The 27,831-nt window shown below is 50.9% G+C and overlaps 2 protein-coding genes across 2 annotated transcripts; both read right to left on the reverse strand.

The window, feature by feature from the left end:
* Positions 1 to 1,707: 1,707 nt before the first annotated feature.
* REM2 (RRAD and GEM like GTPase 2) lies at positions 1,708 to 7,109 on the reverse strand. The gene is made up of 5 exons (XM_028507134.2): positions 5,895 to 7,109; positions 4,328 to 4,669; positions 4,003 to 4,076; positions 3,115 to 3,322; positions 1,708 to 2,779 (listed from the first exon to the last, which is right to left on the reverse strand). Exons 1-5 carry the CDS (start codon positions 5,995 to 5,997, stop codon positions 2,484 to 2,486), a joined length of 1,023 nt encoding a protein of 340 aa, XP_028362935.1. The 5' UTR covers positions 5,998 to 7,109; the 3' UTR covers positions 1,708 to 2,483.
* A 3,322-nt stretch (positions 7,110 to 10,431) lies between these two features.
* On the reverse strand, positions 10,432 to 16,299 carry LRP10 (LDL receptor related protein 10). The gene is made up of 7 exons (XM_028505931.2): positions 15,681 to 16,299; positions 15,230 to 15,274; positions 14,383 to 14,518; positions 13,259 to 13,449; positions 12,123 to 13,140; positions 11,653 to 11,782; positions 10,432 to 11,543 (listed from the first exon to the last, which is right to left on the reverse strand). The coding sequence occupies exons 1-7, from the start codon at positions 15,712 to 15,714 to the stop codon at positions 10,938 to 10,940; spliced, it is 2,160 nt and encodes a 719-aa protein (XP_028361732.1). The 5' UTR covers positions 15,715 to 16,299; the 3' UTR covers positions 10,432 to 10,937.
* Between the last annotated feature and the right edge of the window lie 11,532 nt (positions 16,300 to 27,831).

Raw genomic sequence — 27,831 nt, forward strand, 5'->3', positions numbered from 1 at the left:
TCTACTTCTATCTTTATAGTGATTATTCTTGTATCTGTGACTCTTGCCCCAACTTGTTCTGAACTTCAGATCCAGTCATCTAGGGAACTGCTCAAACTCTCCTTATGTATGTTCTAATATTTCATACTCAGTCTCCAAAATGGAGCCATTTATACCATCTACTCTCTGCCCCCTAACTCTAATTTCTCTGCATCCTCTTGCAAATTGTGACTCCTCCCTCTTTATACCTACCCACTTAATCTACTCTGACTCTCAAATCCATGCTGCCTCTACTTTCCCACCACCATCTCTCTCAGGCTGGTCCTTCATTGCTCTTCGTATGTAATACTATGATTGGCCCTACCCTTGCTTCTGTTGCTCCAATCCATGCACAGGTCTCCCAGCCTCCTCCTCCCAAAGAATCATCACGATCATGTCATTTTCACATGGAAAGACCTTCAGTGACTCTCACTGCTTACAGAATTGGGCCCTACCTCCCTTGAAGTAGGGCTTCACATCAAACCTTTTCCATTACCCTCCTCTTCATGTCCCCAAGGTTTCAACTTAACTGCAGAACCATCTGGTCTTTTAATGGGCCGTGTGTTCTCCTGTTTTTGAAAATGTGAACCGTCTCTGTTCAAGGTCCCCAGAGATTAGAGCTGGTTTACCCTACTACAGCTATATATTTCTCTGGCCCTTCACCATGGCCACTGCCCATGGCCCTGCTCACTGTGTCACCTGTATTTTTTCTACTGGCCCTCTTCCTCTCCCCAACCCCCCTGTTCTTACTGGAAGGGGAACCTCAGATGAAAAGGTGAATAAAATCACCATTAAGTATCAAGCAGACATGAGTGGAATCCCAGCTCTGTTTGCTTATGGACCTCTCAGATGAGTTATTTACTCTCTTTCTTCCACAGTAAAAAAAGGCAGTGACACCCTACATAGTCATTAAAGAATTAACAGATAAACTGAATAAAGTACTAAGGATAGTGTCACTGTCATATTATCTCATGCTGGGCTGGTCTCACTTGGCTCTTCCTCAGCTATAAGGACGCAGAGGACATCTCATCCCTCTTTCCATCAAGTTCTGGGAACCCGAGTAGGGTGAGGTGGAGGCCTGGCCCCTGGTGCTCAGGTAACTGCAGTACACGTTTGAGTGCCAGGGGAGCTGCTGCCTCTGTTCCTTTTGTTCAAACTCGTGGCTCAGGCAGCAGCAGGCGTGGGTGTCACCAGGAAAGGCACTGACAGCTTCAGTTCTCACCCGGGGTTTGCAGGTGACAGCTGGAGCAGTGGGGCCGTCAGCAAGAGCTGCAGGCTGACCCCAACTGGTGGCCTCTCTGGTGGATGTGGCCTCACCTTGAACCAGTCCAGGGCACAGCTGAATGTAGCTCTGGGAGCTAAAGGTAGCCTCTAGCCTACTCCTTGTGGTATATATTAGGGTAAGGAGACAGTGACTTGACCGCTGTCACTGTTACTAAATTACTTCTGGCAAGTAAATTACTCCTAGCTCTTCTCCAGGCCTGTTTTCTCGTCAACAAAGGCACAAAGTTAGACCTAATTATCTCTAAGGGCCTGTGGTCACCTGCCCCAGACTGCACCAGGACTAAGTTCTGAAGCCTCCCTAGAGTTTTAGGTTCCTTGCTCCCCTGGGCCTGAGTTTTCTCGTCTGTAAGTTTCCTACACCCACCCTACAGGGGGTGTTGAGGACAGAGAGTCAAAGTGAACAGGTGCAGTAGAAAAACTCTTTATTGAAAAGGGAAGGGTGGCCCCTTGCTGGTACCTCCTGGGTCCTGGCCAAAGGGGGGGTACCACCCGCTCAGCTCCTCACGCTGGCATCTGAAGGCAAAAGACTGTCCACACCTCACCTTTAATAGCCTTAAAGGAGAAGTGCCATGGTGTAGTGATAAACCAGAGAAATAATTCTCACAACTAGCACTTCCAGACCCTTGCCTTTAACTTCTTAAAGGCACGTGAACAAGTGCAGCAGGTAAGAGCCAGAACGTTTTAGGAAAAGTCTCCGAGAAGGGTCTCCGTGTATTTACCTTTAAGAATCTCTTAAAGGTGAGGCATATTAGTGTAGAGTACAAAGGTGGAAAACCCTGTAAAGGAGTCTACAAAGCACTTTTGTAGTTCTCGGCTTTAGGATCTCTTTGCAGGAGAGGTGGTCAAGCGCGAAGTAATAAAAAACAAAATATCTTGCAAAACGATTTTCCTTCCAGCCCACCAGAACCGCTGCGCCCGCCCGCCCACCGCGGTGTGCCCCGCTGGTTCCGAGTCCTGCCTCCCAGGTGCCCAGGCTGGGGGTAGGAGAGGAGGAGGATGTATCTGAAGACCTCCCCGCAAGCCCCACGGTCAAACCCGGCGTTCTGGGAGCTTTTGGTTTCCTAGCCCGTCTTCGCAAAGGAAGCCCGATAGGGGCGGGGCAGGGCGGGGAGGGGCTAGGCGAGGGGTCAGGCTGAGTGAGTGGTCACCATGGCGACCGAGGTCACCATGGCGACGGCGGCTCAGAGCACGGAGAGGTCGTGACACGACCTGGAGCGCTGCTTGAAAAACTTGGCATTGCGGGGCACCAGGTTGGCGAGGAAGCGCTTGGCCTTCTTGGTGAGGCTCTCGCGGCGCGCAGATGGCGCGGCGCCCTCGGGGCTGCCCAACTCCTGCCGCTGGAGCCCCGCGCGGCTCCGGCCGCGCCGCAGCCGGATCTGACGGACTGCTCCCTCGAAGAGCTCGTGCGTGTTGTGGTGCAGAGCGGCAGATGTCTCGATGTGCTTGCAGCTCAGTGTTCCTGCTAGGTGGCGGCCCTCTGTGGGAAGGGACAGGTTCAGGGACCTGCCTGCCTGACTGCACTGGGCCTGGGGCAGAGTGGGGTGTGGGAAGGGGTTGGGCAACGTAAGAGGACAGGCAGGGATGCTGTGGGGAGAGGGGAGGAAGAAAGGGACCTTGGAGAAGAGGTGAAGGGGAGTGAAGAGAAGGGATTCTCAGGCCCCTAGGACGGGCATTGGTAGACTGTCCTTACACTGGGGTGAAATGCAGTGAAGTTTGTGCACCTGAGCATAAAAAGGCCTCATGGAAAAGAGTAGAGGTGGCAAGGAGAATACCTGTTGAGACTGTAAGTATCATGAGGTTCTGGATACCCACCCTCCAGTGAGACCTCCCTGGAGCGGGCCAGGTCACTCTTGTTTCCAACCAGGATGACAGGAAGGTCGTGGTGGGGCCTCCCAGCCCGGAGTCGAAGTAGGGTCTCTGGAACTTTGGAGAAGCTTCGTCGGTCAGTGACTGAGAAGACGATGAGAAAGGCATCCCCGGTCTGAAGGCAGTGGTCCCTCAGCCACCCTCCTGCATCCCCCTGCAGATGGGCAGAGAGAGTCAGGGACTGTCAGGGCTGGAGGCATGGGAGAACCTGTCCAGCGCCTACAGCTCCAGGATGAGGAATCAGGATGTGAGAGAGAAGCCACCGGCTTAAAACAGCAGAGCTACTTAATGGCAGAATCTCCATACCCAGGGCATGTTTGTGGAGGAGGGACAAGTTAGTAATGTGAGCTCCACTCTGGAGAATTGGAGACACAATATCCTAGACTAGGGTAGCCCTTCCTACTTTCTCATACACACTGTATGCTATTCAAGTGTATGTAACCTAGTCTCTCATAATAACAATTTATGTCCAAATGTTCACAAATCCTCACTTTTTTTTTTTCTTTCACAAGGGGCCAGAGCCCTGACCCCTTGTCCTGTCCGGTCAGACTCTTCCAGGCTGAAAAAAAATGTATGGGTAGGGTCAATTTCAGGAAGTTTAGCCTGGCTTGCAGCTGTAGGGTTTGCCAAATCCAGATCCTAATTTTCCTCTGGGTCTGAAGACCCTGGAAAGACAGTAGCTCTCAGTTGCACCCTGGCATGGGCCTTTGCCCTCTGAAAGGACAACACAAGTTGAAACCAGCTCCTGCAGTCCCCTAGCCTTGAGCCAGGCTTTGCCCTTCCCCAGCTTTCCCCGGGTTCATCTCCCGTTTGCAGCCACATCTTAGTTCTCACCTGTTCCCAGATGTCATAGACAACTAAAGTCACTTCCTCCTTATCCACCGTGATGCGTCTCTCATAGGTGTCCTCTGTTGGGAAATAAGGACAGGGAACAGAGCCCATTAGGAGGCTCCCAACACTGGTGAGACCCGGTAACCAGGGATGCCTCAGATCCCAGAACCAGGGACCCTCCTTGAGAGAGGTTGTCACAGAAAGCACTGTAGAAACTTTTCTTAAGTTCTGGCCTCCAGGGGCTGCTCATGCCTGGAGCTCTTCAATCCTTGACTAGGGCTCTCGAGGAAAGACACACCCTCAACCCTTGCAGGGCTCCCCCAAATACCTGGGTTCTCTGGCTCATGAGCATTGTCTCCCTGGAGACCACCGAAAGTGCCTGCTAGGGTGCTCTTGCCCACGCCGCTTTCCCCCACCAGCATGACCTTGAAGATGCTGTCCTTTTGGGTAAGGGCTCCCTCCCCTGATCCCAAGGAGTCAGAGGAACCAGAGGATGAGGCTTGAGGTGGCCAGTCAAGTTCATCTACAGCCTGGGCCCGCCGCAGCTGGTGCTTGTAGGGGACAGGCATACTGCCTCTTCGTCTGGGGGCCCCTGGGGCAGAGGGTGGCTCGCTCCGGTCCAGCTCTGCCAGCAGTTTATCTTGCTTCTTCAGCAGTGTGGCATTTGCTTCTGGGGGGGGGTGCAAAGAGAAAAAGCTATGAGCAGGGGGTGCCTAGCCATCTGCAGAGGATTCAGTCCTGGCTGCTCTAGCTTCAGAGGCCCAGTTGATGACCATGACCCAGGAGGAGCTTAGAATCTTTGGTCTGACCTCTTCCACTGAAACCTCCTAGGAGCCTGAACTGGTAGGGCACCGAGGAGCTGACCTGATGGCGTGTCCAAAGTGGTCCCAGCCACAACCTATTCAAAACACGCCCCATGCAGGGGAGGCACCTGCATGCAGCCTTGCACACCCACTCACACTTCACGCTGACACATAGGCACACCCCCAGACTAGGCCTCTAGCCCCAGGGCTGCTCCTCCTTCAGCCATGAGGCTCTGCCCCTACTGCTTCCTGCACTGGCAACCCCCTCACTTGCTGGCTCAGGGATGAGAAGCTGAAACTGCTGCCCATGTTCTGGGGGGGTGGGTAGTGGTAGTCAAAAACTTTGTGGGGAGCCTGTTCCCAGGGAAGGGCCTTTGTTCTTTGAGTTGTGTGTTTTGGGTCCCAGCGGGTGTATGCATGAGCGGGCTGCCTCTTCCTGTGGCCCCGTGGGTGAGCATCCCCCAGTATGTGGCCTCACTGTGAGAGTCCTGCATCACTGGCCATCCCAGTGAGTTGGAGAGAAAATTACCTTTGTGGTGAGGTAGGGGGAGTGTGGCAGCGAGGGAGAGAGGGGGAGCGGAAGAGAATGACAATGCACGGGGTCAGGGTAACTGGAAGGAGGATGGACAGACATAACAAAGGGGGATGGAGAGAGGCTGGAAATAGCCCAGGATCGATACTTGGCCAGCAGCCAGAGCCTCCAGGGAGCCAGAAGAAACCCTCATAACAGGTCTCCGGGGAAGCCCCTTGCCCGTGATTCCCAGGCTGGTGGGCTGCTCCTTCCCTTTCCCCCTTCCCCCCCCGCCCATCCCAGCCTCTTGGGAATGAGACCGACCTAAGGGGCCAAGCACCAATTTCCCCAGCGAAGCCCGGGGTGGGGGGGGGGGAAGGGGCATTTAACCAGCTCTGCCCCCCCCCCTCCCGTCCAGCCCCATTCCTAGTGTGAGTGGGAGGCTTCCCCACTCTCCTCCTTGCTCTTCTCCTCTTGCTGTTTGGGTTCAAGCTCCTTTAACCCCTAGTTCTGGCTTCCCCACCAAAGCTTCAGCTCCCACCTCCGTGGTTCGGTCCGAAGCCTGCCCAGCTCAGCCTCACCTGGTGTGGGCGTCCCTGGCGGGGAGGCCTGGTGGTTGCCGGAGGGGCAGAGTGCTGTGGTTTCTGTGTCCGTGTCCATGTCGGCGTCCAGGTCCGAATGCATCGGCGTGCGTGTGCAGCCCGGCGGCCCTTCGCAGCACCCGCTCCCTCACTCGGCAGCACTGTCAGCTTTTCCCTTCAAATGCCACCCCGCTACGTGTCCCCCCCCCCCACCGCCAGACACCTGGGGAAATTGTCCCGCCTCCTGATGAGGTCACACATGCTAATGAGTGATGTCAGCGGGATTCCCTCCTTTCTGCACGCCCCCCACCCCCAACCCTTTTGTGTCGCTTCCCTCTGGGAGCACACACACTGCAGGTCTGGTTAAGACAGAATAAACTCAGAGGGCAGAAGGAGAGAGGGGTTCAGAGAAGTGGGGCGAGGGGTCGGTGGATAAGGGGGCTGAGCGCTGCAGGAGGCAGAGACACGGGGACCAGACATCTTTCTCCAGCAGCCAGGATTATGAGTCTTTTGTCCCCGTGTCCCCAGCCCCCTAGCCCAGTGTCCAGCCGAGGGTGCTCTGTGGCTAAGTGGAGGGGCTTGAGAAGAAACCAAAAGAAATGCAGAGAGAGAGGGACAGTCACCATGCCACCAAGTTTCCCCAACATTCTCTCCTTCCCCACGCCACTCCTTCTCATCCAAGCCCCACAGAAGTACCTGTTTCCCAGCCTGGCTCCTAGGCAGGTAGGGGCTTTGTTTGGGCAGCGCCCTTTTGTCACTAAGTTCAGGTGGTGCAAACCATTGTGGTTCCTCCCCCCTCCTGCCAGGCCCACCAGCCCAGTGTTAATCAGAGCAGGAAAAAAGGGAGAGACCAACCCTCTGGAAGTTCCCAACCCAAAGGTGGGGGTGGAGAGTGCCAGCCCCGCCCCTCCAGTCCCTCTGTGGGTCAGTCTAGCTCTCTGCAAAGACCGAAGGACCTGTCTTTTACTGTTCCTTTCCTGCCTGGTTTCTTTTCCCTTCAGGCGTCCACTCTTGTCTTCCTTCCCGACACCCGCAAGCACCCAAACGTTTTGATTTCCTGGCAGCCCCTGACCCTATTTTTGCCAGGTGCTGAGCTAAGCAGCTTCCTGCATTATTGCCTTTCATCCTCATGACTGTAAGGCTCACAGTGGTAGGCGGGTGGCTGGTCCCCAAATCAATCACGGCACTGGAAGAAAAAAAAAAAAAGCAAGGACAGCAGTTTGGTGTGGCTCAGTGGACTGAGTGCCAGCCTGTGAACCGAAAGGTACACTGGTGCATTCCCCGTTGGGGCACATGCCTGGGTTGTGGGCCAGGTCCCCAGCTGGGGGGTGTGCAAGAGGCAACCACTCAATGTTTCTCTCCCTTTCTTCCTCCCTTCTTCTCTCTCTAAAAAATAAGTGAATATTTTTTTTAAGTAAGGGCTTCAGAACTCCACCCCTCCACCCAGATCTTTCACCTCTACCCTATACTGCCTTCCCTGTCTTAAATACTCCAACTGTCTCCAGTTACTGGGAACGCTCCGTGTGGCACTCTTCTGTGAACTTTTCCAATAGAAGAGGGAAACTGTAATCTTTAGACTAACATGCAACGACAGTTCATTTACCTGGAGGACAGCTACAGGACAACACTGTAGGGTCTAGTGGGAACAGAAAAGACTCCTGAGCAGGTACAATACTCATGCACTTTACTCATTGGATAGACTCTCCAGTCCTCAGCCACAGACTACTTAATCCTTTATTCACAATTTTAATGTGTCCATGTGTGTTCATGTACTCATAGATCAGAAGTGCATTAAGAGCAACAAGTCAGCCCCAGGTGGTGTGGCTCAGTGGATTCAGTGCAAGTCTGTGAACCAAAGGGTCACCGGTTTGATTCCCAGTCAGGGCACAAGCCTGGGCTGCGGGTTCGGTCTCAGTCGGTGAGAGGCAAGCGATCGCTGTTTCTCTCTCACATGGGTATTTCCCCTCCCTTTCTCCCTCCCTGCCCTTCTCTCTAAAAATAAATAAATATTATTTAAAAATTGCCCTGGCTGGCATAGCTCAGTGGATTGAGCACGGGCTGCGAATCAAAGTGTCACAGGTTCGATTCCCAGTCAGGGCACATGCCTGGGTTGCAGGCCATGACCCGCAGCAACCGCACATTGATGTTTCTCTTTCTCTCTTTCTCCCTCCCTTCCCTCTCTAAAAATAAATAAATAAAATCTTTAAAAAATTGTTCTAACGTCATTTCGCATAAAGGCAAACAGCCCCCTCACACTACTATAACTTCTGAAAACATTGCTGAAGAGGAACCACTAGTTTCTATGAAGATCCCCAGCTCCCCAGAAAAATTTGTTATATTGCAGATGCACTAAAGAAGAATATAATATTTTAGAATGGTTTTCTTCCAAAATGAGTTTTTAGGAAAGTTTTAAATTATAAAGGGGTGAGCTTGATGTAGCTGGAAAACTCAATTAGGTGGTTGGATTCATTTCTATGCTATCAAATTAGAGTGAGCCAGCAGCTGCAGAACCCGGCAGGGGTTCCTGACCGTGACTTCCGCCTGCCCTCAGACCAGCTTTAGGCCACAGGAACAGGTTGGGTTTCACCTTGAGCCTTTGGTGCTCACACAGCCTTTGCTGTGTGGCTGGGGGACTCTCTTCCTTCCCAGTGGGAACTGGAGCTAGGTTCAGGCCCAGATCCTGCTCTTTAAGGACTGAATTCTGTTGTCATCTCAGATTCCCAGCCCATCTCCCTCTCAGGCCGAGAACACCTCCCACCTCCTCTTACACCCCTGATACTGGGTGTCAGGGGACACACTGTCTATTCTGATAGTGTTTGAAGTTGCCTTTTCTCCCTTGGGTCATAGTTAAACTCTGGTGACTGTTCTCCAGTGCTCCACCCTCTCCTGGTTAGGAACCTGTTTTGGATTTCCCTTACTACCTGTACAAGGCCAACTCCCTCTCCCTGCCAACCTGGGGTTTCAGTGTGGCTGATGAATGTAGTGCTCCTGCTTGTGTCTCCTACAGCACGCCCAGCACCTAGAGAAGCTTCCTTCGGGCTTGTGGATCTCCCCATACACACAGGCCTTCCTAGTGAACTCTGCCCTCAAGTCCTCCCTCCAGCACTCTGAACCTTCCACCAAGAGGGGCAATCTTACCCTAATCTGTTTGCTCTCAAGTTACAGAAAAAGGTCTGGGGTAGGACAGGGGATGAAGATACCAGGTTGAAGGTTCTGAGATGGCTGGTGGGGAAGACAGGCCCATGGAGAGGGCAGAGCCGGTGATGGAGGGATGGGAGGGGTAATCACCATTCCTCATTGCACTGGGCCTGACACTGGTGGGCCCCAGGGGTTGTTGGCACTTGGGAAGTAAGATCCAAAGAGAGCAGTAAGCAAGAATGAGGATCTGTAGAGCACTCCCCACCCCGACCCAGTCTCTGGAGAGGATCTGGAATGAAAAGAACTTGGGTCTTTCCTGAGCCAAGATGCTAGGGCCCCAGGGTGGCACCATACCCCATCCCTGCCGTTCCTCAGGCTCTCGCTCACTGGGGGGAAACATTATGCAGTCCGTACACATGTAAAGATGTTGACGGGGTGATCCACAGATGGGTGGAGAGAGGCTAGCCTGGACAGGAAGTGTAAGGACGAGACTGGAAGTTCCCTGGGGGAGCTGGCTCCATCAGGGATGTCTCAGCTCTGCTCCTGGGGCATCGGACTCCTATACCCTTTATCCAGATGTTAATGTCAAACTCTAGGACAGTTCCATCAGCTTTCTTTTCAGAGGCTGGGTTCCAACATTTTTCACAGATTATTCCCTCCTCCATCACCCTCAGCTCTTTGGCTCTGGCCACTGCTTGTGATCCTGCCCCTTTTCTGAGGAGGTTCAGGGTCCACCCTACAGCCCTCACCCTCAAGTCTGCTTATCTTGTGGACACTCACCCTGACTAGAACTCACAACTCTATTCCAACAATTGACAGCATTCTTTAGGCTCTAGTTTGGGCCCTCTTCCAGGAAGACCTCTTAGATTTGGCCAAATTGATGCCAGGATCCTCACACCCCAAATGTTTTTCATTTTTCTCTTGATTCACCTTTTCCTGCTTTGAGGTAGCCTAGCTCCTAAAAGTGCATCTGTTTCTCTTAGGACAGTACAGCAGGGGCAGAGGGTGGAGGGCAGGTGTCACAGCTCCCATGACCTAGGGGGATAGTCTGCTCCTGTAATGTACACTCTGGGAATACTCCACCAATGGGAGCCTTTCAGCTACGGGGCCCAGCCTGGCAGTGAAGAGGCTTAGCACTCACCCTGGTATCAACTGCAGTGGAGCTGGGTCCTGGGTGGTGAGTGGAGGTGGAAAGGGTCAGTGCACCTTAGGGCCCCTTGAACTTTCTTACCCGCTGAGGGGTATAACAGTTAAGACTGTGTGGTTAGAAGATCAATACGAAGAGGCAGAAGTGGAAGCCAGAGCAAAGGCCCACACAAGAAGGAACCGAGAGAGGTGAGCATAAGCTGAGACAGGTAGAGAGGCAGGGTGTAGGCTCATAGCTCATTTAACAAAAATCTTAAATTTTGGATTCCTTTATTTTCAGTCTTGATTTCTGGGCAATTACCTAGCTCTGGGACAGAGCATTTGTTTTCTTTTTCAAACCAGGCCCCATAGGAAGGATCACAGTGCCAACCTCAGGCCCTGCCTAAATCCTCCCCTTGTGGGCTGGAGGTCTCCAGCCAATTGGCATTCTGGTGCTTAAGGCCACTTTTGGGTGGGGGATTGGAAAGGATGGAGTGTTCAGGCCTATGCCCTCTTTAGAACTTTACTTTTTGAAAAGAAGCATCCAAATGGTGGTGGTGTGAAGACAGGGTGGTGGCGGACAGGTGCAGAGGGAGCTGTGTGTGAGACCTCTCTGCCTGAGGGACACCTGACTTAACAGCAGCTATACAGGGCCAGAGGGAGGCTCACCAAGTCCCCTTAGACTGAGGGTATGGGAGGGCAGTAGTGGAAGAGAAGCTGAGCTGCTTTCTAAAGGGTTGCTGTCACTGTGACTAGAGCTCTCAGGGTAGCCAGGCCACCTCAGGCAAGCAGTGGCTCATCCTCTGCTTCAACCACCCAGAGCCCTGGCTCAGCCAGTGGCACCAGCAGCACGTCGTCCTCATCCTCTGGGGACAGGACTATCGTGTGGGGTTCAGGTGGGGTTCTGGTTGGTCCTGGGGGCTGGGTTGGTCCTGGGGGCCGAAGGCTGGGCAGGAGGCGGCCTCGCAGGGCCTGCACCACTCCAGACAGCAGTGATGGTTCTACGGGCACTGAGGGCAGTGGCCCTGGGGCCTCTGGGACAGTAGGGACAGCTGGAGGTACACTGGCAGATGGGAGGGGAGCCTTGGCAGGCAGGGGGGGTGCCTGTTCCCCATCATGCCCACCTACTGCCCCAACCTCACGGGCCAGACCTGTGCTTCCATCTAGGGCTTCAAGGGGAGCATCAGAAGGTGTGACCTGGGGTCTGGTCTCAGGGGTTCGGGCTGGGGTACTGGTTCGAGGAAGAAGGCCCCAACGGCGGAGACGGCGCACCAGGCGGCGCACACAGCGGCTCCGATGGCGGCGGCGGGTACCTGAGGCACCCCCTGGAGTCATATCTTGGCGCAAGATCTGTAGCAGAGAACGCAGGTTGCCCAGCACTGAGTTCTGCAAGGACAGAAGGCAGACATCAGAGTTAGAGAGGTGAGGAGGGGCAGTGGCAGGGCCACAGTGGGGTTGGGAGCAGGATGAGCTAGGGTTGGGGGTAGTGACTTACATCATTAGGGTTCTCTGTAGGGAAGTCCTCCACAGGTGGGATGGCGCCCTGGGCAATGAGCTGCCCATAGGAGGGAGGTGCCTGCTGCTGCACAATCTCAGCCTCCATTCGGGAGAGGGGGGCAAAGATGCTGGAAGGAATGAGGGCTGCTCAGTCAGAGGTGGTTCTGGATAGAGCAGCCTGTCCCAGCCTGGACAGGCCTCTTCCCTCCACACCCAGGACAGGACAACTGAAGCTATGCTATGGTTTTTCCAAGTCACTGAGGTCCCCTCCTTCTCTGAGGTTGCCTTCAGAACCTAGAGCTATCCTTTCCTCAGAGAAGCAACCCTCTCCCCAAGCTGGATAACCCCACGAACCATCCCATAAGTTTGTCACGGGAACCTATGCCAAACATGGACACCCTCATACTGTCTGGTGGCAGCATGGGCCCTGCCTCACCCTCAGTCCCCACTCCTCTACAGCCAGCTGACCTGTACTCCTGGGTGCGAATGGCATAGAGCTTGCAGGTGCAGCCCAGAGCAATGACCAGTAGCAAGCCGCACACAAGGCTGCCAATGACCGCAGCTGTAATGACCTTGCGGGGCAGGGCATAGGAGCAGTCCCACTCGTCACTGCCGTCGGCGCAGTCTGGCTGCCCGTCGCACACCCACGTCTCATACACGCACTTCTCATCCCGGCATCGGAAGTTGCCAGGCTGGCAGTGCCGGCACCGTCTCTCATCTGCTCCATCAGCACAGAAGGTCTGGTAGTTACAGCGGTCAGCAGGCAGGTAGCAGGCTGTGGCACCAGGGGTGCCAGCAGGCCCACAGGGATAGTGTCCAGGTGGGCAGCTGGGGCAGTTCTCCTCATCTGTGCCATCGGCACAGTCCCATGAGCCGTCACAGCGCTGTGCCTCACTGTAGCAGCGCTCACCTAGGCCCTCACTGGCCCCCAGGCCAGAGCCTAAGCCGCAGGGTTGGTCCCAAGGCAAGCAGTAGCCCTGCACGTGGTAGGTGGCGTTGAAGCCCCGACCATTGCTCCAAGGAACTGTGTGGTAGGCCACGACGGCCTGGCCAGACAGCGTCTCCACGGTGACAGCCTTGCCATTGTTGAAGTGGGTGAGCCTGCGCAGCCGCCGGGAGATCTCGGGGGGCCCAGGGCCATCATACACATGCACTGAATCATCATAGCCCAGATCCAGGGCTGTGAAGCGCACTGCCAGGCGCCGGCCATCGTGGGGGTCCAGCAGCCAGAGGCAGTACTGGGGATGGGAGACTGAAGCCAGATGTGAGTAGCCAGGGGAGGAGAAGACCCCATAGAACTCTTCCAAGGTATGATTGCAGGGTAGGGTGGGGAGAGAGGCTGGGGTCATGTCAGGGAAGGGATCGGAACTGCAACCTGCCTCATCTGAGCCATCTCCACAGGTATCGACCCCGTCACAGTGCTGGGCCAAGGGCACACAGCGGTGGTTCAGGCACTGGAACTCTTCCTGCAGGCATATCAGCCAATCTGCAGAAGCACCATGGAGAAGGGCTATGGAGCACCAGAGCTGGTAGGATCCTCCCTTCCTCCCTGGGGCTTTCATTGCCTGTGTTAATAGCCCCATGGACATCCCTGTCTAGCTCACCTTGGCTATAGGAGAGTAGAAAGCCCTGGCCCATAGGTGCTCTGGCCCCAGCATAGCTGTAGGTAATGGTGACGTTGCCCCCAGGTAGCTGTAGAGGGCTGGCAGGTGCCTCACACAGGGAGATCTGTGGCTGGAGAGGGGAGCGTAGAATTAAGCGCTCTGAGCCACAGGCCAGGTGCAGTTTTTGGAACCTATAGGGATGGAGGAGAACAAGATGTAAGATATTCTTGACTGCCACTGGCTTCTTCCTCCCTCAGGTCTTTTCTACCCACAAATGCACAAATATCTACTTATTCACAATCCGAATGGCCAAGTGAAAATTCAGTTAGCCAAATTCCTTAATAGTCAATGGCAATAGTCGTAACAGAGGCCAGTGGCACCATGAGACTATGAGATACATCCTGAAAAACTGACTTGTTTGCTGGGACTGCCATAAAAGCAGGTGTATTGCTTTCCAGTTGTTGCAGCACTGTCACTCAAGTACAGTGTTAGCAGTAACCAACAATTACCATACAGTTCGATTAATCAGAACTTGCCATCCCTTCCAAATGCCTGGTGGTGAGACCTGGGAACACCAGCACTTCCATCCCTCTGCCCCAACAGCCTCTCCCCAGATTGCCCCTCTCCCTTCACCTACCCTTTTCTGGGTAAATTCATGAAAAGTGAACTGTGTGAAGCAGACAGCTAGGTAATTAACATGGGCCCCAATCCCATGGCCGAAGGTTGGAGGAGCCTAGGGAGACCTGGACTGTTTAAGAGATCTGGGGAAGCTGAAGGTTCTACACTGATTAAGGGAATACCTCTGAACCCTAGGCAACGATGTGCAAGGATTGAAGCACTCCTCAGAGCAGCCATACAGGAGCCCAAGGACTGTTTCTAGAGAGACTGTTGGCCTTCAGAAATGACCAGGACCCAAGCTAGATGTCCATCCCTGCCCACCTCCAATTCACTGTGTCTGGTCAAGAATAAGCCAGGCTTTACGGACAGGTAAGGCGGAATCATATTCTACTCTTCCCCTTATTGACAGGGACAGAATTTCTACAAAGAAGTGACTCCTGAAGGCTTTCCCATGATGAAGTGAGGAGGGGCAGGGGAGTGGAATAGGGACTTGCCCTGCTTCTCACCTGACTGTTACAGTCTGATCCTTGCTGCCAAGGATGAGCCAGGTGCAGTACGCAGGGGAGCTTCGGCTGTCCCGGCCCAGGGGCCTTTGTAAGATACCCTGTACTTCCAAAAGCACTGCTGGGGGGTCCACACAAGCTGGTGAGAGAGGCAGGGAAACTGGATGAGAGTCTGGTACCAACCCACCTCTCCCTAGGCTTGAGGCCTTCAAGGGCCTGGGTTCTTCAAGGCGGAGCAGACAGCCCTGGCTGGGTAGCTCAGTTGGTCATAGCATCATCTCCATAAGCCAAGGCTGCAGGGTTTGACCCTGGCTAGGGCACATACAAGAATCAAACAATGAATACATAAATAAATGGAATAAACTAATGTTTCTTTCCCTCCCTCTCTCCTTTCTTCTGTCTCTCTAAATTTTTTTTTAAAGGAGCAAACTTCCCCTGACCACCATACTCTATATAGTCAGTCTTCAGTGGGTCCCCTTCCTCCCCACACGCATCCTGGCTTCACCTTAAAAGTAACAAGAATATAAACAATCTGAGGTCTGCTTTGTGCCAGCCACTGGGGCCACTCGCGAGGAGGAGCAGGAAATAACTGTCTCAACTCTCAGGGAGACTACATTCTGGCTAGGGAGATCAAGCATGGAGATTGGGGAAAAAAAAACCCCAAAATGTGTAACTACCAGGTGAGGGCTCATACTGGGTCTCAGTTTCCCCATCTGTAAAATAAAGGGTGGATGATCTTCACTCAAAAACTACGGTAGGGACCAGAAGAATTCAGAGAAGAGAGGCTCCTTCTCTTGGGCCTGCCCTCATTTTACCAAGCCCCAAGGCCCCAGAGACATCATATGCTCACCAGGATTTGGGAAAATTATCCGGTCTGGATGTGCCAGCGCGCCTCCTAGAGGAAGAGCGAGAAAGGGCAGGAGAGGGAGGCATTTAGAAGTTTTCTTCTACTGTACAACTCAAGGGGGGAAAGGAGCCACCTGGGACTTCCCGGTAGTTTATGGGAAGGGGTGGTGAAGCAGGCGGACTACCGCGTACAAACTCAAAGGAAGGTCCTGCAGCATGGCCTGAGGGGTGGCCCGGAGATCTAGGGAAGCCGGAGGGATGATGAGGGCTGAGGGGGTGACTAAAGACTTCTCGGGGGCTGGGGCAGGCAGCGCTGGGTGCGGCGGCAGGGCTGGGGGCAGGGGCTGGCAGGGTAGGCTGAGGGGCAGCAGAAGAGGAACCGAGCTAGAGCGTCTGGGGCCGTGACAGCCCTAGGGGCGGAGTGCCGAGTGAGGAGTTTCGTTTTGGTTTCTTACCGAGGAGGAGGAAGAGGAGGATGGCCGGCGGCATCCTGAGCCGTCCGGAACAGCAGAAAGAGTTCCAAAGGCTCTGTTGTCTACCCAGTGCAGAGACAGCGCCGCTCCGAGCGTCCAGGCCCCTCAGTGACGCCTTCCCGAGGGGGCTCCATAGCCCGGGCTCCTTGACCCTTGCTCGGGATGCCAGGGCTGGGGGCGGGGAGGCGGCGATGGCCCGAGAGCAGGGGCGGTGTCTCTCGCCAACTTCGGAGTTGTCTTCCGGGCTGCCGCCTCGTTCGCACTGAAAGCCGCCTCTCCAAGCCGGCTCCCGAAGCCCCGGGAATCGGCTCGAGGCCGGATTCCGGGGCGCGCCCTCGCCTACAGCTCGCCCGCAGGCCGCGAGCGCCGGGGTTCAGGCTTGGCCGCCACCTGCCGGGGCTTGAGGCCACTTCCTCTTCGAGCCAAACTTTGCCGACCCTCACCTGCACGGCCGGCCCGTGGGGCGGCTTAACTTATCCAGTGCGTCTACTCAGAGGAACGCAGCAGGAGAGCCGGGAGGGGGACAGGAAGCACTGCCCTGCTCCCCGGCCCTCGTCCGGGCGGCACCCTAGGGCTGGGAGCAACCAGGGCAGAAGAAGGGGCGGGGACGAGCCTAGCCCCACCCCCGCTCCACAGCGCGCACCCCGCCCGCGCGCTTTAACCCCTTTCAGGCCCAGCGAGGACTGGTCGGACTGGCTTCTTGAAGGAGCGCTCGTTCTCCAGTTTTATCTCGGCTTTGTTTATTCCTTTCGGTGTAACTCGTTTGTTACAGGACACGTTTGTAAAAGACAACTGCTTATTCCTTAACTGCCGTGTCTTTCCTTTGGCCTCAAGCTCTCAGAACTTTTCTTGTGCCTGTGTCTGAGCTCCGGTAGCACTTTTTGTAGTTAGCCTCTATTATAGAAATTACCACACGGTGTGATAACTATTTGTTTACTCGTCACTCCAGGCCCCGCCCTGCCTCTTTTCTGAAAACTGAAACTTCCTGTTTACCTTTGTACCCACAGGGCTTCCCTCCTGCCCCGACACAGAAAAAACTCAATAAATGGTAAATAAATGAATAAACGTGACTTCCCCACTTGCTGGCTTTGTGACCTTGAGAAAATTATTTAACCTTCCTGTGCTTCTCAGTTATGAAATGGGGGTAATAATAGTGCATCTCCTTCGTAAGTTTGTCAGTCCTTTAGGGAGATAATGCAAGTTGAACATATAGAAGGTGCTCCATACCTGGTTGTAATAGTAACTATTAGTCACAGGAGGTATTTCTAATTTATGGAAGCTTGGGGTTACTGATTTCCTGTGGCACTGATAGGTAAGATTAATAAACACCCACAGCAAATATTTTTTTAGCTTTTTTCTTTTCACATTTCAGGTACAAATCTAAGCACTTTTCAATTGTTTGCTCTTTTATTCCTGTCAACAATCTTGAGAGGTAAGATAGTATTGTTACTCCCATTTTACAGATAAGGAAACTCCCAGTACAGAAAGGTTAAGTATTTTTCCCAAGATCATGGATCTAGTAAATGCTGAAACAAAGTTTTGAACCTAGGTGATCTTGCTTTGGATAGAACATACACTTGGATCCTTACTACTCCTGCTGCTTTACAAATGGTGCAAAACAGTTTTATGTTAACGACATTGGCTTTGACATGTTCAAAACTGGGATCTCCACCGGGCCTGAAGCCACAGAGTTGGTCAGGAAAAGGCCTTCCTGCCACTTGGACCCATGCCTCACCTCTCTCTGCTCTCTACTGCAGCCCTTGGGATTAATGAGGGGTGAGAAAGAACCCTCCCTGTAGGAGGAGGATGTTGAGCAAAGGAAAGAGGGACAAAGAGTTTGGGGGAATTAAAAATATTTAAGTTCTGAGAGTGATCATGGAGATTTTAGTAGCGTGCTTGGCTGTGTTCTCCATGCTGGGTCTTTAGCTGATGCCGGGAACTCTTAGGATTTCACCTTAGCTTCAGGGAGCTTTCAGTCTAGTTGGGAAAAGAAATCAGATACATAAATTAAAAAGCCAGAGAGCCATGGGGAGTACCCATGGCAGCCAGAATGTGGGTGGTTGGGAAATGTGGGCGGTTGGAAAAGGAAGCAGGACAGATGGTGGTGAGATGGGAAGAGTTGCAGGGGGAAGGAGGAAGTGAGCCTATGGTCTGGTGTGCTGAATAAAAAGAAAATTGATGAAAATAAAATCAAGATCTATGCTGTTGGAAATCATCATCATCATCATCATCACCATCCGGAAGAAACTGCACCAGAGTAGAACAATAGCAAATACTTTTTGAGCCTTGCATTACTTATTAGAATGACTTCCAAGTGCAAGGCACTGTGCAAAACATATTTAAGAGTGAATTCAAACAAAAAAAAAAATATGAGGAAGAAAAGAGGACCAAGGTGCTAATAATGAGTTTAAGCTTTAATTTGTTTAGTGAGTTTAAGTGTCCAGGCTTACCTCAGTCACACCCTAGACCATCACATACATGTAGGAATGGGTCTATAGTAATGTTCTTAGAATTCTTTCAGGAATTATAAAAATAGTGGAAGCAATGGAATATGGGCAGAAGTGTGGTTTTCAAAATGACAGCATAACTTTTATAGAGTACTCACTGTATGCTTGGCGCTGTTCTAAGTACTTCACGTATATAATATCATTTAATCCTCACCACACCTCTAGGAAATAGGTGTTGTTTTTGTCCTTGTTTTATAATTGAGGAAACTGAATCACAAATAGTTTAGATAATTTTCTCAGGATCAAACTGCTAGCATGTGCAGGAGCCGAGGTGTTATGGTCTGAATGTTTGTGTACCCCCAATTCTTTTTTTCTAGTGTGTCAAAAAAAACCTGGTTTAATATGCATGAAACCAAAAAAAATGATGCTAGATACTGAATTCATATTGTACTGTGCTTTGAACACTGTCCCCCCAAATTCTTTTGTTGATTTCCTGACCCCGAGGATAATCATCTCAGGAGGTGGGCCTTTGGGAGATGCTTTGGTCATGAGGGTAGATCCCTAAACTTTTCTGCTGTGTGAGGACACAGTAAGAAGGCACTGGCTGTGAACCATGGAGAGAAACTTCACCAGAAGGTGACCATGTCAGCCCTTAATCTTGGACTTCCAAACCTCCGGAACTGTGGACAATAAATTTCTATTGTTTATAAGTTCCCAATTGGTGGTAATTTTTTTTTAGTAGGAGACTGAATGGACTAAGACAGAAACCTGGTCTTGAGAAGTGGGGGTGCTGCTGTAACAAATACCTAAAATATAGAAGTGGCTTTGGAGCTGGGTAATGGGCAGAGCCTGGAAGAGTCTGGAGGTGCATGCTGGAGACAGCCTCCATTGCCGTGAATGGACTGTTAAGGGCAATTCTTGTGAGGGCTCAGAAGAGGACTGCTGTAGAGAGGGCTTCAGTTTTCTTAAAGAATACCTATGTGGTAATGAAAATGTTGTTAGACATATGGACAGTAAAGGTTATCTTGAGAGGTCTCAGATGGAGCTGAGGAGTATTGGAAAGTGGAGAAAAGGGGATCCTTTTTACAAAGTGGAGAGGGCTCTGCTTAACTCTGTTTGAGTCCTCGTGTTGTGCAGAAGGTAGGACTTGTGAGCAATGAAATTGGATATTTGGTTGAAGAAATTTCTAAGCGCCCTGGCTGGCATAGCTCAGTGGATTGAGCACTGGCTGCGAACCAGGCATCGCAGGTTGGATTCCCAGTCAGGGCACATGCCTAGGTTGCAGGCCATGGCCCCCAGCAACCCCACATTGATCTCTCTCTCTCTCTCTCTCTCTCTCCTTCTCCCTCCCTTCCCTCTCTAAAAATAAATAAATAAAATCTTTTTTTAAAATATATTTTATTGATTATGCTATTACAGTTGTCCCATTTCCCCCCTTCTCTCCCCTCCACCCTGTACCCCCCTCCCACCCACATTTCCCCCTTTAGTTCATGTCCATGTGTCATACTTATGAGTTCTTTAGTTTCTACATTTCCTGTACTATTCTTGCCCTCCCCCATCTATTTTCAACCTACATTCTATGCTACTTATTCTCTATACCTTTTCCCCCTCTCTCCTCCTCCCACCCCCCTGCTGCTAACCCTCCATGTGCCCTCCATTTCTGTGGTTCTGTTCCTGTTCTAATTGTTTACTTAGTTTCTTTTGGTTTTGCTTTAGGTGTGGTTGTTAATATTTGTGAGTTTGCTGTCCTTTTACTATACATGTCTTTTCTTTATCTTCTTTTCTTAGATAAGTCCCTTTAGCATTTCATAAAATAAGGGCTTGGTGATGATGAACTCCTTTAACTTGACCTTATCTGAGAAGCACTTTATCTGCCCTTCCATTCTAAATGAGAGTTTTGCTGGATAGAGCAATCTGGGATGTAGGTCCTTGTCTTTCATGACTTGGAATATTTCTTTCCAGCCCCTTCTTGCCTGTAAGGTCTCTTTGGAGAAATCAGCTGACAGTCTGATGGGAACTCCTTTGTAGGTTACTGTCCCCTTACCTCTTGCTGCTTCTAGGATTCTCTCCTTCGTTTTTACCTTGGCTAATGTAATTATGATGTGCCTTGGTGTGTTCCTTCTTGGGTCCAACTTCTTTGGGGCTCTCTGAGCTTCTTGGATTTCTTGGAAGACTGTTCCCTTTGCCAGATTGGGGAAGTTCTCCTTTATTATTTGTTCAAATACGTGCTCAATCTGTTGCTTTTCCCCTTCCGATTCTGGTACCCCTATAATTCGGATATTGGAACGTTTAAAGGTGTCTTGGATGCTCTTAATCTTTTCCTCAATTTTTTGAATTCTTATTTCATCATGCTTTCCTGCTTGGTTGATTCTATCTTCCTTCTGGTCCACTGTAGTGTTTTGAGACTCATATTCCTTCCTTTCACTATTGGCTCTCCTCCGCGTGTCTTCCTGCATCTGTTTTATGGTAATCTGCATTCTTTCATCTAAATTTTGTCCAAAATCCACCAGTTCCGTGAGCTTTCTGATCACCAGTGTTTTGAACTGCGCATCTGATAGATTGGCTAATTCTTGGTCGCTCAAAAGGATGAGTCCTGGGGGACTGATCTGCTCTGTTGAAAACATATCCCCCCCCCCCCCCCCCGTCTCTCCTTTTTTTTTCCGGTCTGGTTGCTCTTGTTACGGTGGGGGGCGGAGCCTTATGTGCTCACCGGGGCTGGGCACCCCGGTCGCTAGATTGTGACGTTATATGTGGGGGTGGGGCGGGAGCGGGAGCGGGGCGGGAGAAAACAATGGCGGTAGTTCCGTTCCCCTGGACTCAGACCCTTGTCTGGGCTTCTGGGCCGCGAGTTCTGCCCTGGTCCACAATCGCTACCCCTCTGGGTCTGCCAGCCGCAGCTTGCGTACTCAGGGATCACCGCTGCCTTCTCGCGCGCCCGATGGCTTTTGCGCCGATTTCGTGCCAAACCTTCCCCCGACCTCCGCGCGCCGCCAGCCCCGCGCCCGCCCGGCTTGTCTTCTCCTACCAGTCCGGATGAATGCGTCTACTTCAACTTCTTGGCTGCCCGACTTCCATTCAGATAAATCCTCTGCCAGATCTGGGTGTTATTCTGATAGTAAATTATTGTTGTAAATTATTGGTTTTCTAATCTTGGTTGTACGAGGAAGTACGGTGCGTCCACCTATTCCTCCATCTTGCCGGAAGTCCAATAAATAAAATCTTAAAAAAAAGAAATTTCTAAGCAAAATGTTGAAGAATCAGCCTGGTTTCTCGTGAATGTTTATACTAAAATGCGAGAAGAGAATACAGGTGGAATCTCTCATCAAAAAGGATGCAGAATTTAAAGATTTGGAAAATTCTCATCACTATCTAATATAGTATGTATTTTATTCATTTCCCTTGTTTCCTGCCTGCTCCTCTCACAAGAGTGTAAGTTTAATGGGGGCAAGGATCCATTTGTTAGCTGGTATTTTCTCAGTGCCCAAGTATAAAGTAGGTATTAATAAATGTATGTTGAATGAATCAATTAGACAATGACTGTCAGACATAGGCATTACATAGATTATATCTTTTAATCCACTCAACTACCCCGATAATTTTTATTATTAACCCCATTATAAAGAAGAGAAAATTGAAGCTTAGGTAGGATGTATAACTTGCTGAAATTCACCCCAATAGTAATTGTACAACTGGATTCAAATACAGAGCCCTTGGGTCTAACACTGTGTGGTACTGCCTCTTGTGTACTAGAAACTATGTTTAAAAAACTGGTAAAATGCATTAGTCCAAAGGAGGGTGATATGAATGGTGTGGGTCTTTAGGCCATATCATGTGGTAAGCTGTTTGTGGAACCAGAAAATTTTACACATAAAGAAAAGCTTAACTTTCATGCAGGATTGAATACACAAAAACTAGATCCAAATATCTGAAGAGCTGTAGTGTAAAGCAAGGATTTGTTTATTTTGTATAGCCTGGAGAACAGAAACTGGAGTTAATGGAGCAAATGAAGAAAGTCAGCTTACTCCCTGCTTGAGGCACAGAAAACTGAGGGCTCAGGTAGGGTTAATGCAGAGGGACGCCTGTACCTGGGCCTTCAGGGCTCCTTGACAACTATGGACTCACTCAAGGCTTTCAGGGTGTCATAACTTCCCAGAACAGAAGAGCAAAGGGAAATTCTGAAAGCAAGTTGTCTTAGATGATCACATGAAACCAAACAAAGTGAAAGAATGTACATAATTGTGCTTCTATTTCTAAAGAACAGAGTTCCTAAAATGGGATTACTGGGGCAGAAGCTATAGTCAAAGGGAATATGTAGGTTTTGTTTGTTTTTGTTTTAACGGTCAGGGAAGGCTGCTCTAGGAGGTGACAATGGAGCTGAGACCAGGATGATGAGAACCACAGAAAAGCACTTTTGTTGTCCTCATTTTATTTTTTTAAAAGATTTCATTGATTTATTTTTAGAGGGAGGGGAAGGGTTGGAAAGAGTGAAACATCAGTGTGTGGTTGCCTCTCACAGCGCCCCTTACTGGAGACCTGGGCCGAAACCCAGGTATGTGCCCCGACTTGGAATAGAGCCAATGACCCTTTAGTTTGCAGGAGGGCACTCAATCCACTGAGCCACACCAGCCAGGGCAAATATGTTGTTTTTAATTGTAATAAATGGCATAGGTAACCGTTTCAGAAACATTTTAGAGCAGGTCACATTCCTGTAAGTTTGAATGTACTACTCTCCAATTCTCTTCACCAGCATTGGATGTTAGTGCCCTCATTTACTTTGATACTCTAAATTAAAAAAATTACAATTGGCCCTGACTAGTGTGGCACAGTGGTTTAAGTGCCTGCCTGTGAAACAAAAGCTTGCCAGTTAGATTCCCAGTCAGGGCACAGGCCTGAGTTGCTGGCCAAGTCCCCAGTAGGGGGCGTGTGAGAGGCAAGCACACATTGATGTTTCTCTCCCTCTTTCTCCTTCCCTTCCCCTCTCTCTAAAAATAAACAAAACCTTTTTAAAAATTATAATTGTTTCTTTAATTTGCATATCCCAAACTACAGTGGAGTTGGTCATCTTATATCGGTTAGCCATGTGACTTACCTAGTCACTAATATCCTTTGGTCATTTTCCTTTTGAGTTATGTTTTTCCTATCAATTTGTAGACTCTTATTTTTTTCATTTAGATGTAGATGCTTGATTTAGAAACATTTTCACAATCTATTGTTTGTCTTTTCAGATTTATTATCTTTTTACCATTAAAATTTTAAATTTTATGTAAAAAAAAAAAGTGAAAGGAGGAAAAGGCCTGGGGTGGAAAGAAAGGTCAGCCACAGTTTTGGTAAATTTCTAAAAATCCTCGGTTGGGATATAGATGAGGTTGGGTTAAAAAGAAATGACTGGAGAAGGAGTACAGACAGCTCTTGGAAAACCTTGGCTTCAGAGAAAAAGGGGAGGTTGGGGAAATCATCCAAGACTGCAGAAGTATGCAGTAGAGAGCTTTTCAAGATGGAGAAACTTCTGTGTTTGAAGGAAGCGGGGAAGCTAAAGACCCTACCATATGGTTATGGCCCATTGTTTGAGCCCCTGGTATATTACAAAATTGAATACTAAGATGGTTTTGATAATACTTGCTATATTTTAAATGTTTATACTTAGCAAATGAAACTTTTAGCACAAGGCAATAATATAGTGCTATTCACAAAATACCTACAGACATTTTTTTAAACTTCAAAATTTAAGAACCTTGTGAGACTGGGCTTAAAGGATTCTCCTGGCCCCAGGGTGTGCGAATGAGTTTAGGAGGGTGTGTGCAGGTTGGAGGCTCTCCCCAACCCCCAAGATCTCCAAAGGCTTCAGAGAAGTGTCACAGAAAGGTCCCACCCTTACATAAAGGCGTTACAGAGGCCCGCTTGCCATAGCTAGAGGGAGTTCTGTCACAGCATTCTGAACTCCAGGAGAGCGAACCCACCTGGACGCCCAACCAGAAGCCTAGATGGCGAGCGTCCTGGAGTGATCAGTGTCTGAGGCATCCACAGGGGGGCAGTGTGACAACTCAGAGGGCCTCTACAGAGAGGGCTACAAAGTGTCTCTCTTCCTCCTGCGGATCTTCTGTCTCAACTCCCTCAACATTGTCCTTCTCAGAGTAATTCGAGGGCTGCCCACCAACCCCACACAAGGACGGGAGACGGAAAATCTGACAACCCCCTCTCTGCAGCTGGAAGACTAAGGCTTGTCATCTTGTCGCGCCCATAGCACCACCCCTTTAAGTACAGGTGTCCTGGGTGGAAATATGGAAAGTGGGAAGGGGGACAGGACAGGTTGGTGGTATCGGTGGTCCTGTGCGGGGTGGGGGGTGGGGCGGTTGGCTTTGCCTCTGCTTCTCTTACTTCGAGCTTGATTTGCAGTGCCAATACCCAGCACAAGGGGGAGCTGACACCTTCCAAAACTTGCCAGCTGGTCTCTGCTGTGTAGCGGGGTGCACCGCCAGCCAGAGAGGGATGGGTCTTTGGTCCCCATCCCCAGCTTTCCTTCACCCAGAACTTATGTGCAGTTTTGTGCAGGCACAGGGTGAAGGGACCTTTGGAGCACAGGCCAGTATAATGGAGAAGACACGGGACAACTGGAATGGAGCTTAGCGGGCTGTAGGGAAGAGAGACTCTCCTGCTGGGCTCTACAGGTCAGGGTCCAGAAGCGGCCTGGACCGGAGTACAGTTGGAAGGATCTGTATTTCCAGAAGAGCTGGGCCAACACAACTCAGTACTGACCCCTCCCCCTTCAGGGGTAGTCTCGGGAGGGGGAGGGGTCGGCACAGAGGGAAGAGGCCTATAGGGACGAAGTAGTAGTTCTGGAACTATGACCCTCTTTACCTCAATATATTTTTCTTTATTTTTTTAACCTTTTAAAGATTGAGGTGAAATATAAAGTTACAGAAATATAGTTTACAGAAATAAAATAAGCTTAAGTGGATATATAATTCAATGCTTTTTAAAGTTACATATTCATTACTTATTATGTATAATACTTATGTATGTGTATACCACACAGTACTTGTGTATACAAATACCACTGTTTACTTACGTATACCACAGCTCTCATTGGCAATTCAAGTCAGGAAACTTTTATTAACTTAAGGGGCTTCTGTGTGCCTAGAACCATTCTACTCTTCTGTAAAAAAAAAAAAAAAAGTAAGGAGCCCTAGCTGGTGTGGCTCAGTGGACTGAGTACCCACCTGCAAACCAGGGGTTCACCAGTTTGATTCCCAGTTGGGGCACATGCCTAAGTTTTGGGCCAGATCCCCAGTGAGGGGTGCGTGAGAGGCAACCACACATTGATGTTTCTCTCCTCTCTTTCTCCCTCCTTTCCACTCTGTAAAAATAAATAAATAAAATCTAAAGAAAAAGGGACAAGCTAATGATGGTGTTGAGAGAAAATGCATGTAACTGAGATCGACTTCTAATTCAGTGTTTCTTCGAGCTCATTATCACCCTCCCCCGGGAAGCCTTTTTAGACTTTTCTAGTAGCACCCCAATAAATTTTACTATAGATTAAAAATAAGTAAGGACAGTACATATTTGTCCAGTGGCTGTGATGACCAGGTCAGTATTACTATAAATCATAGTCATTCTTTGACAGGATGACACGATTAGTGCCTTAGATGGCAACAGCCACTATGTGATCACTTGCAGTGGCTGTATTTTGGGAATCCAAAATGAGACAAATTGTCATGTCTGAATATACTAACTCACAGGACCTCAGGAAGATATTATTGGATCCAGGGTATATGGTCAGGGCAGCCACATCCTAGCACAGAGTCAGGCACTGAGTGGCTACAGAGAGCATTTCTGGGAACTGATCCTGCTCTCTGGCCTGGTGCTACACGTCTCTGGAAGCTGGGTGAAGGGTGACGTCTTTGACCACAGGCGGGATCAAAATGAGCTGCAGCCTGTTGCATGCGTGTGAGTCTTCTAGGCCTTCGGAGTCACTGGTGTCCTGTTCCCCTTTTCTTGTCCACCCCCCTCCAATTTTGTGGTCAGCCTGTCCTTGATCCCATGATCCCATCTTGCCCCAAATCAGGGAAGTGCCCTAACGGGAAATCAAGTGAGTGAGCAGGAAGTGACCCATAGTGAGGCAGCTCCACACCTGGCCTGGCCCCTGAGTCAATGAACTACTTCAGACACTCAAAGGAAGTCCTTCCACCAATTCACTACAGTGTGGACACCTCTTCTGTTCCCTCTTCTGCCTCCCTCTCCCTAGGTGCGGGTCTCTGGGGGCAGGAAGCTAATCTCCTCCTCCTCTAAGCCACAAAGGGGCCCTTGGAGGAATAAGGGACTTTGGGGGAACTTGGCCTCAGCATGGAGGCAGAGGAAGCTTCCCCCCGGAATGTGGGGATAGCTCTGAACTGGGGTGCCTGATCCTGTTGTGGAACCCTGGACCCAGGACTGGTGAGGGACAGGGGAGGACAGAGGGGGTTGGGCCTGACTGGGGAAGGCTGGCCTGGAAGGCGCTCAGCCGTGGGCCGTGGGCCAGGGTGGAAAGTATGTGTGTGAGCTCATTTGGAAGGTGGCTTTTGGCCAGTCAGGCCTGCCTCCCTTTCAGGCCCCGCTGTCCAGCCTCCTTGCAGGCTGCCTCTAGGTCTCTCTGCCCCCTCCCCATCTCTGGGTCTCCCCTGTCTCCCAAGACTGTCTGAAGGAGGAAGGCAAATCCCCCCAGGCTAGGTGTGCAGGAATTGATCTAAGGAGGTTAATACGGGTTTAAGGGGAGGGGGCGGTTGGAAGGAGGAATGGGAACTGCAGGACAATGGAACATCCTTGACCGGGGCTTCCCTGGGGTTTTAGGGAGTGGGAACTGCCCTTGAAGGCCCTCCTAAACCCTTGCCACAGCCATTCACCAAACTCTTCCCTCCCCTACCTGCCGCCATTGTTCTTTCTACTCAGTGCCTTGGCTTCTGTGTCCTGCTGCCTCCTTTCTCCCCCGGTAATACCTGCTCCTGCCCCCACGAAGGGAGGTGACTGCTGGCACAGTAGATCCCTGAGGAAGGACCCTTCTCCCCCCGCACCCCCAGTCCCCATTCTGATGTTGGATGCACTGCGCGGCAGAGCAGTCAAGCACACGAGCATGCTGGCAGATCCCCTGCTATGCAGACACCCAGCTAAGTGGAGTTCACATGGGAAGGGATACTCAAGAAACATGGTCAGAATCTGCCTGTACAGGGAAAAAAAGTCAGACAACCCGGGTTTTAGTTTTGGACTAACAAGCTGTGGCTTTCAGCAAGTCTTATCTGGGCCTCAGTTATGGCATCTGTAAAATGGAGGCAGTGTTAGTGCCTGTGCCATTGGGTGTTGTGAGGCTCTTGGCAAATGCCGGTTTCCTGCACTTGGAAAGGGAAAAAGGAATACAGAGGGGTTCCAGGGAGAGGACCGGGATGTCCATCAGATTGTGGGGAGAGGGGGCCCTGGGGAGGGACCCTGAGAGGTCAGTAAAGCGGGCTAGGCTGTGTGTTGGGGGTCACTCTGCTCAGTCCTCTCTTCTCTACGGTTCCACTTAGGTCTTCCCTTCCCACCCTGCTGACCCCCTGCCTGGCTGCCAGCCTTGGAGGTGTGGGCGCAGCTGGCGGCAAGATCCTTAGAGAAGGGAGGCGGTGGCAAGGGAGTCCGTGTCTCCCCCTTCCAAATGTGTGGGGTGCAGTGCAGGGGCAGAG

The sequence above is a fragment of the Phyllostomus discolor genome, chromosome 1 (assembly GCF_004126475.2).
Source record: "Phyllostomus discolor isolate MPI-MPIP mPhyDis1 chromosome 1, mPhyDis1.pri.v3, whole genome shotgun sequence".
Lineage (NCBI taxonomy): Eukaryota > Metazoa > Chordata > Mammalia > Chiroptera > Phyllostomidae > Phyllostomus > Phyllostomus discolor.